The sequence below is a fragment of the Pollachius pollachius genome, assembly GCF_949987615.1.
Source record: "Pollachius pollachius genome assembly, chromosome: 3".
In the NCBI taxonomy this organism is placed as follows: domain Eukaryota; kingdom Metazoa; phylum Chordata; class Actinopteri; order Gadiformes; family Gadidae; genus Pollachius; species Pollachius pollachius.
In genome coordinates, this window is record NC_136936.1 from 3,912,963 (window position 1) to 3,922,962 (window position 10,000).

General features: G+C 52.5%; 1 protein-coding gene across 1 annotated transcript in view; it reads right to left on the minus strand.

Annotated features, from left to right (window-relative positions):
* The window catches only part of igsf9ba (immunoglobulin superfamily, member 9Ba), a gene marked incomplete at both ends in the record, with an annotated part of 54,215 nt that overhangs the window by 16,498 nt on the left and 27,717 nt on the right, over nucleotides 1-10,000 (minus strand). Inside the window, 4 exons of the mRNA XM_079733693.1 lie at nucleotides 229-374; nucleotides 3,105-3,246; nucleotides 5,658-5,775; nucleotides 9,550-9,701. Coding sequence (XP_079589819.1) covers nucleotides 229-374; nucleotides 3,105-3,246; nucleotides 5,658-5,775; nucleotides 9,550-9,701 — 558 coding nt within the window. The remainder of the gene's footprint in view (nucleotides 1-228; nucleotides 375-3,104; nucleotides 3,247-5,657; nucleotides 5,776-9,549; nucleotides 9,702-10,000) is intronic.

Here is a 10,000-nt window from a genome sequence, read left to right on the forward strand (position 1 = left end):
GGTCATGTGACCTTGAGATCCGGGAAGGTTAGGGCGGTGCGTTTCCGCGGCGATGGCGGAGGATGCTGGGAAAACGCCCGCAGCAGACTCCATACTGCTGCTCCCCTCCCTCCCTCCTTCCAGAGCTCACTGTACCGTCTCCCTCCCTCTGTCCCTCTCTCCGCCCCTCCCGACTCCCCCACCCTCCCCCCTCCCCCGCACGGCGGCGGTTGCCGGGGCAACACTCACACTGAACAGTCAGGTGTGCTGATGCGGAGGGCGAGATTCCCAGGCTGTTGCTCGGGCTGCATGTGTACTTCCCGGCGTCTTCCGGCTTCACCCGGAAGATGATGAGGGTGCCATCGATCAGGATCCTCACCCTCAGCTTCAGGTCGCTGGGAAACAAACACACACACACACACACACACACACGGACACCACGGCCGTCAGGGCCAACGCCAGTGTCAGAGGAACGCGTCGTGTGTCGGGGGGGAACAATGTGAGGAGGAGATGAATGGTAAACGGACTGCGTTTATACAGCGTTTTTTTAACCATCGGCCACTCAAAGCGCTTTACAATATTGCCTGACATTCACCCATTCATGTACACATTCACACACCGACGGCAATGTCAGCCACGCAGGGCGACAGCCAGCTGGTCAGGAGCAGTCAGGGTGAGGCGCCTCGCTCAGGGACACCTCGACACTCTAGCTAGGAGGAGCCGGGGGATCGAACCAGCGACCTTCCGGTCACGAGCCGGAAGGTTCAGTAACAGGACGTGCCGTCAGAGCGCAGCAGAGAGTCAGACCGAGTCGGGGCGGAGGAAGCACCGACAGACGACGGCACGGCACGTACAAGTGACCATCAGCCCGGGCCCACGATCGCCTCTCTGTGAGGGGCCGGACCGCCGCCGCCGGGACACACACGTCTCCGTAAGACGACACCGCCCGGGGCGCCGCGTGAGAGCAGGACGCCGGGGCCAGCTCCGTATTGACCGGGTAATGGCATTCGACGTTTAAACAAAACACCGAATTTCCGACACCTCACTGTTTTCTAATTGAATAGAGTCGTGGCGTCACGTTGTAATTTTAGATACCCCCCCGAGCGCCAGACTCTGCGGCCCCCTGCCCCTCTCTTCGTGGCGGGCCCCCGGTGTTGGCTCCGCTCTGCCTCTGTTCCCGAGCTGAATGCTTTTCTGCCCGGTCCCTGTCGGCCCTCGTGTCCCTCCCTCCCCGTCTGTGTATGCGTGTGTGTGTGTGTGTGTGTCTGTATATGTGTGTGTGTTTGTGCACGTGGGTATATGTGTGTGTGTGTGTGTGTGTCTGTAAGTGTGAGAGTTTGTGTGTGGGTGTGTGTGTGTGTGGGTGTCTGTAAGTGAGAGTGTGTGTGTGGGTATATGTGTGTGTGTGTGTGTGTGTGTATATGTGTGTGTGTGTGCGCGTGCGCGTGCGTGTGTGTGTGTGTGTGTGTGTGTGTGTGTGTGTGTGTGTGTGTGTACACGTGCGCATACGTATATATGTGTGCGTACACGTGTATACATGTGTACGTATGTGTGCATGCGTGCATCGGTGCTCCTGCGTCTCGCTCCTGGGCAGCGTTGCCAGATTGGGCCCATTTTCTGGCGGTTGCCAGATTGGGGGCGGGAAATCGGGCCCAATCTGGCAACGCTGCTCCTGTATCCGGCACTCGGGCCTCTGAAAGGCTGCTGTCCTCAGAAGACCTGCCCCAGAAAGGCCCGCAGGGCTGCTGGCTGCACTTCACATCGTGGCGGCGGCCTGGCGCCGGTGCGCGGCACGGGGACACAGAGTCACGTGACAGGGGGGTACCGGAGTCACGTGACGCGGCCATCCGAGCGCGGTAATATGACTGGCTCGCTGCCCGCTGACCACACACACACACACACACACACACACACACAGACGCACACACATGATAGCACCCGCTGGGCTCCACTCTCACCATCTCTGGACAGGCTGGCGATACACACATATGGACCTATACACACACACACACACACACACACACACACACACGTACACACACACACAGACACACACACTTGCACACACATGTACACACACACACGTGCACACAGACACACAGAAGCACGTATACACAAACACACACACACAAGCACACACACTTAAACATACACTTACTTATACACAAACTCACACATACACACACACACACACAGAAACACACACACACACACACAGAAAAACACATGGCAGCCATGTCCCATTCAGATAAAACTAGAGCAGAGTCCAGGGAATCATCCGGAACGCCTCCAGGAACCAGAGGTCTTAGTTTTACGCGTTGAATACACCGGCCCAACCGTTGGCCATCTGAAACGTTTGGGGCGACGAGTTCTGGAGCAAATCTGTTTGTTGTGTGTTGAGCGGTGTTGGAAGCTTTTGGAACCACGCAGACGCTCTCTGGTCCCGGTCTGAGGGAGTTTACATCGACACCCGATGTTAAGGAGACTTATTGCATCTCGCGCAGGCGCAGAACGTACAACGGCTACTGTGTCGTTGGCAGTAGTCTTCGCTGTGCGTCTTAATGCAACTTTTCCGCCGAACGGATCAGACGAGAGGCAACGGAGTGGTCGGATGGAGGCAGTTGGCCGTTGGTTTAAGTCTGGAGGTGTGGGGGCCCTCTTTAACTCCGAGTGACCCCCCCTATTGAGAGTCCGCCTCGAGTCATACCCTGCTCGGTAAGGCTGGGCGATTAATCGAATTTTGATCGCGATTTCGATTTTAGCGTCAAACGATCGCAAAACTAATGTAATCGAGTTTTCATTTATTTATTTATTTATTTAATTTTATAGAAAGGGCAGAACAGCTGGATACATATCTGTATATCCTTTTAGATTGGAACATTTTCTTTTTGACCATTTTGTGCATATTTTTAAGGCAAAATTTCAAAGTCCACAGTTACAAAGTGTTTTCTGGGAGAGACATGCTTCATAATTACATCATGTTTTTAAACTCCAAAATAATCGTTTGATTGATCGTGATTTCAATACTGACCGAAATAGTCGTGATTATGATTTTTCCCATAATCGAGCAGCCCTACTGATCAGACAAAGTACTGCTCAACAGCCAGTACAACGGGAGACCTTACTTCTTGAAATAGACGTTGTCTTCCTCCCAGAACCAGGTGTAGGTCAGGTTGCCGGGATACGCCTCCGCCTGGCACGTGAACAGGGCATTCTGGGAAATGTTTACAGTGATGTTCTCTGGCGGCGAGACGATGTACGGAGGGCCTGTAGAGAGAGGGAACACGAACAGTTCAGTGACCGGCCACTGGGAGAAATAGACTCTCTCTACATCGACTAGTTTCAGACCAAACTAGTAGAACCAGTGTCAGACACTTTTATCCACATCAAATATTATTTTATTATTACATAAACATAGTTTTTGTATTATAATACACCATTAAGGAGCAGAGGGTTGTCTTCCTCGAGGGGTAGAATACGCAGACGTCGGGGTTTGAACCCACAACCTTCTGAGCAGGACTCGATCAACACCTTAACTGCTAGAACAACCTTGCCCCCTTCACTTCAGCTCCCCACTCAGAGAACGTTGGCCTCGTAATTAAAACAAGGCACACGCACACTGACACGCACACCGAGACACACACACACACAGACAGACACACAGACACAAACACACACACAGGCACAGACGCACAGGCACAGACGCACACACGCACGCACACACGCATACACACGCGCACAATGCCATAATTACAACACCCATTCACCCGAGCCTTTGTGAAACACCGTGGACGACCCTCCGCTAGCATCTCTCTAACCCCGTTGGCGGGCGGAGCCGGCATCCCTGCATTCCTAAAGAGACAGAGCGATCTCCTGCGTGGACGTAGCCTCTTGACTTCTGGACAGCAGAAGGAGCAGAAGCGTCCATGACGGGTGTAGGCCTGGGGTGAACCGGGTCGGTGTATGACTGTGGGTTCCAGACCCCGGCCCCCGGCCTACCGAAGGCTCCCCCACCCACCGCGGAGTGCTGTCTGTATCGGGTGAGGCTCCACCACGGTGGAGCCTCACCCGATACAGAGAGCACTCCGCGGTGGGCGGGGGGGAGGAAGGTGAAACTCGATATACATATCCAGGTGTCACTCGTGTGGTTCTGGGGAAGGTCCTACCGCAGGGTTTTAAATCGTTGTTAGAACTTACGGTGCACATAGCAAGAGAGACTCCCCGTTAGCTAGTCGCTCTCTCGGATGGGAGATTGAGTGTATGTGTGGCGGGGTGGGTTGTGTATATGTGTGTGTGTGTGTGTGTGTAGGTGTGTAGGTGTGTGCGTTAGAGTGTGTGTGTGTCTGTGTGTGTCTGTGTGTGTGTGTGTGTGTGCGTGATTGTGTGCATGTGTGTGTGTGTGCGATTCTGCATGCTTGTTCATGCACTGGATGAGGAGAAAAATAGAGGATCCTCTCACGTTGTTTATAAACATAAATGTCAGGCGATTTCCTCTCTTTTTTTTTTACTCTTTTTTTTCATCTAATTTCGCCAATTTCGTTCGAACTTAATTAAATCCTCATCACGGCAACGTTTCCATTAGAAATGAATCAGGGCATGTTGGAATACACAGTGTTCACTGGTCCAGAGCTGTCTCAATGGAGGACGAGGACGAAGGGGGAGGGGGGGAGAGGGGGGAATTTAGGGGCTGCTATCAGCGATCCATCCGATCTATGTCCAGCAGAGAGCCCAGTTAATGGAGTGGAGGTAGGAAGAGATGTCCACACAGACAAGCCCTGTTGCGTCCACGCACACGCGTGAAGACACGCACAGATAGACACACACAAAACACACTCTCACACACACACACACACACACACAGACAAACACAGATATGCACGCGTGTATAGACGCAGACACACGCACAGGCACACACGAACACGCACGCACACATTTACGCGTAGAGGCACTCACACACACACATACACACACACACACACACACACACACACATACGTTCATACATATATGCATTCACAGCGAAACAGACATGAGTACATCCACCCGGCCCAGGTCAAGTCTATTTACTGACACAGACCTGTGATACACAAAATGCCGCCCCATAACTCCCAGAATGCCTCTACAGCCCATTCCAGTCCCAGCAGTCCTAAGTGCTTTGTTCTTTCTTAAGCTTAACATGACACAGTATGTGAAAAAAACCCTGAATCACCATCAATACACTGATGGTAAGCGACCAACCGGTGATGGACACCATATATGTAACGACACCTCCCTCACAGGACACGGTAGTGGTGAGGGGGTTCCAGTCCCAGCCAAAAGGTTGTGGGTTGAAGTCCCAGTGTCCGCAGTGGGTCTACCCGGGCACCACTGAGCAGAATTCCATCACCCCCTAGCTGCTTCTAAAGGACAGGGATCTGCAGCCTGGCTGTGTGCATGTGTGCGTGCGTGTGTGTGTGTATGTGTACGTATGCATGTGTGCATGAACGTGTGCGTGTGTGTGAATGTGCGTGAATGTACCTGAATGTACATGTGCTTGTGTGTACGTGTGGTTCTGCGTGAGGGACTGCGCGGGTGTGCATGCGTGCGCGTGTGTGCCTGTGTGTGTGCGTGAGTGCGTGCGTGCGTGTGTGAGTCTGTGTGCCTACGTGCGTGCGTGCGTGCGTGTGTGCGTGCATTACCTTGGACCAGCAGGCGCGTGGTGTGCAGCACCTCTCCCTGGTCACTGTGGGCGCGGCAGGTGTAGGCCCCGCGGTCGTCCCTGGTGATGGCCAGGACCGTCACGCTGCCGTCGTGGACCTGAGGGGGGCGCCAGAACACACGCTGTCAGAACCCCACGCTGTCAGAACCCCACGCTGTCAGAACCCCACGCTGTCAGAACCCCACGCTGTCAGAACCCAACGCTGTCAGAACCCCACGCTGTCAGACACCAACGCTGTCAGAACCCCACGCTGTCAGAACTAGGGAACGCCCGATATGGATTTTTTTTTAGGGCCGATACCGATACAGATTATTTTTTTCATCAGCCTTAGCCGATGGCCGATACGCCGATACCGATGTCCTTGCGCCGATATTTGGAGCCGATACTACACACGCTATAGAACCACACGCTGTAGAACCACACGCTATAGAACCACACGCTGTAGAACCACACGCTGTAGAACCACACGCCATAGAACCACACGCTGTAGAACCACACGCTGTACAACCACACGCTATAGAACCACACACTGTAGAACAACACGTTGCAGTACCACACGCTATAGAACCACACGCTATAGAACCACACGCTATAGAACCACACACTGTAGAACCACACGTTGTAGAACCACACGCTATAGAACCACACGCTATAGAACCACACGCTATAGAACCACACGCTATAGAACCACACGTTGTAGAACCACACACTATAGAACCACACGTTGTAGAACCACACGCTATAGAACCACACGCTATAGAACCACATGCTATAGAACCACACGCTGTAGAACCACACGTTGTAGAACCACACGCTATAGAACCACACGCTATAGAACCACACGCTATAGAACCACACGCTGTAGAACCACACGTTGTAGAACCACACGCTATAGAACCACACGTTGTAGAACCACACGCTATAGAACCACACGTTTTAGAACCACACGCTGTAGAACCACACGTTGTAGAACCACACGCTATAGAACCACACGCTATAGAACCACACGCTATAGAACCACACACTATAGAACCACACGTTGTAGAACCACACGCTGTAGAATCACACGCTGTAGAACCACACGCCGTAGAACCACACTGTAGAACCACACGCTGTAGAACCACACGCTGTAGAACCACACGCCGTAGAACCACATGCCGTAGAACCACACGCCATACAACCACACGCCGTAGAACCACACGCTGTAGAACCACACGCCGTAGAACCACACACTGTAGAACTGATGATGCAGGTGATGAAGTGAAAACCTCACATTCCGGAGCTCAAAACATGAAGCATGGAAGTGTTGATTATTATGGAGTGTTGTGCAACATTTTGAATGCGGTAATTCTGCTGGTCTGAGTGTTTAATTATTAAACCTTAACATTAACATCTGAATGTTATGAAAATAGATGGTTTAAATGACATTAAACCATATTATTTTAAATGTTTAACTTGTTTCCCACTGAACCCTGTTATACCCGATATAAAGGACACAAAGAAGTACCATCGCAGCATGAATACATATGCTATTATTAAGATGATATCCATAAAATATATGAATATGTGTGTGTGTATGTGTGTGTGTGTGCGCACTCCATGTGTGTGAGTGTGTGTGTGTGTGTGTGTGTGTGTGTGCACTCCGTGTGTCTGTGTGTGTGTGGGAGTGCAGGGAGACCGAAATGAGCGCTCTTTAATATATTACAACTTTAATTAGTTTGACTGGGATCCAATCTTTCTCCACGTGGTAACCTTGGAAACGTCTCACTCCTCCGTGTCCAACCAGGTCTACAGGCGCCGCCGCCGCCGCCGCCACCGAGAACCAATAAGTGCTTAAGGAACATGCATTAACCAATCGCAGATAGTGGGAGCCTCATCCATTATGCACCGGGCCGCACGACGCCCTCCATTCAAGTCACACCCAGCTGTGGCCGAGCACACAGGGACGGGCGGGGAGGGCTGTGACTGAGGCGGCGTCCAGACTCCGCCGCCTGTCCCTCCAACGAGTCAGACGCGAGCACATGGCCGCGTTTCAAACAGCCTCTGCCACCGCCACGACGGCCGTTGACCCGCGGGACAGACGCCTGCGTGGTCACCTGTCCTCCCTCCCTCAGCCCCACCCCCCCGCCGCCGCAGAGAGGCCGTGTTGGGTGTGCAGGAGAGACGAGGCGCGTTAGCAGGCAAAGTGGTAGAAGAGTAGTGTGTCACATGGGCCCCAATGCAGCACCTAAACACACTCAGATCTCATAGAGCGCGAGGAGGCGAACTGCAGTAACAATAAGGAATCCTGCTCCCCTCTCTCCCTCTCCCTCTATCTCTCTCTCTCTATCTCTCTCACTCTCTCTCTCTCTTCCTTTTCCCCCTCTATCTGTCTCTCTCTCTCTCCCTCTCTCTCTCTCCCTCCCTCCCTCTCTCTCCCTCCCTCTCTCTCTCTCTCTCTCCCTCTCTCTCTCTCTCCCTCTCTCTCCCTCTCCCTCTCTCTGTCTCTCTCTCTCTCCCTACCTCCCTCTCTCCCTTTCTCTCTCTCCCCCTCCCTCTCCCTCTCTCTCCCTCTCCCTCTCTCTCTCTCTCTCTCTCTCTCTCTGTCATTCTTCCTTTCCCCCTCTATCTGTCTCTCTCTCTCCCTACCTCTCTCTCTCCCTCTCTCTCTCTCCCCCTCCCTCTCTCTCCCTCTCTCTCCCTCTCTCTGTCTCTCTCTCTCCCTACCGCCCTCTCTCCCTCTCTCTCTCTCCCTCCCTCTCCCTCTCTCTCTCTCCCTACCTCCCTCTCTCCCTCTCTCTCTCTCCCTCTCCCTCTCTCACTCTCTCTTCTCTCTCTGCTGCCTGCTCACATTCCTGCTTTTCTCTGCCGCATCTCCAGGGAAAGCGTTCATGCAGACGAGCAAACACACCCAACGCCCAGACACCGCGGCGACGCTCCTGAACAACAAGTCCTCACACACACACACGCGCACCCTTTGAGCCGGTCCCCGGCGTGGCCCTCCCTCACTCCCCCGCCCCCCCAGCACATCGGGTCCCAGCGATGAGCCCCGGGACGGGGAAGGGGAGGAGAGGCGACCGAGACGGGTGTAGCCCGCACCGCTAATGCTGCCTCAGAGTCCCGCCGTGACGCTAGTGAGTCGAGGCACGGGACGCGTTGACGGGTTTTTCTCTCTTTCAAGAAGAACATTCGTATTTGGAGTAATAGAATATTAATGCAGCGGGGAAATATTAATAATGCATTAGGGGATGATGTCCGATCATTTAGCGCGGCGCTCGAGTTAATACGAGGCTGCCGCGGAAGAGCAAACTTAGGATGAAGGGGAGTTGGGTTCTGTGATGTTGGAGATGAGGAGGAGGAGGACGAGGCACCGGGGGAACAAAATGGAGATCCGCGAATGTTGGAGAACATAAAGTATGTTTTGGAAATGAAAATTTTAAAAGCTAAATTGTGGATTTCGTGGTTAACGCAAAGCCCTGTGCGGTCCTAGTCTGAAGCCCATGCCAGCTGGCCAGTAGCTGCCAGCTGGCCAGTAGCAGGGCTTATAAACCAGTAATACACCAGTAAAACCAACTCCTGCAATGTTGTGGGTACACATTAAATAATTAGATTCAATAATTCTCATCGTCACGTCTTGGAAAAACCTCCATTAAAAAATCGAGATGTACCGATGAATTACATAAGGATCGTGGCCTTCGGATCTGAGTCACTGTTCGAACACACCGGCTAAATCTTTACCCGCAGAAAGCAATGCCCCAACGAGCACTGACCCAGTTTCAGAAGAGGCATTACTTCTAAGTAACGTCAGCACCGATACCCGTGTCTCTGTGGACCTCGACGAAGTTGAAACATTTACGCGGTTTCCTTCGGCTCATTTTCTTCGCGCTACTTACCGAATACTTAGAGCTGGTGACAAGCTCCTCCCCCTCCCTCAGCCAGCTTATCATTGGTTTAGGGTTTCCCAAGGCGGTGCAGCTGAGCTGGGTGTTGCCCCCCTCCTTGGCCTCCACATATTGAGGGGGCGTTGTCGTAAAAGTAGGCGGAGCTGTGACGCAGAGGAAAACAACGCAAGAAAAGAAGAACACTCAATTTTCAGTTCAATTCAATTCAATACAATTGTACTTGTATGTACCTTGATCACAGTCTCAAAGGGCTTAATTAACGCAGAGAGAAAATGTAAATGTCTTCGAGATGACGTCTTTCTCACATTACTTGTGCTACATGTGTTTACGACAAAAAACGTCACAATTATTGTCTAAAACACACGTAACCAAGCAGCGACGGAGTCACGTCCAGTGTTATCCTATCGTAAACATATAGAGTGAGCTGTGCCCATAAAAACAT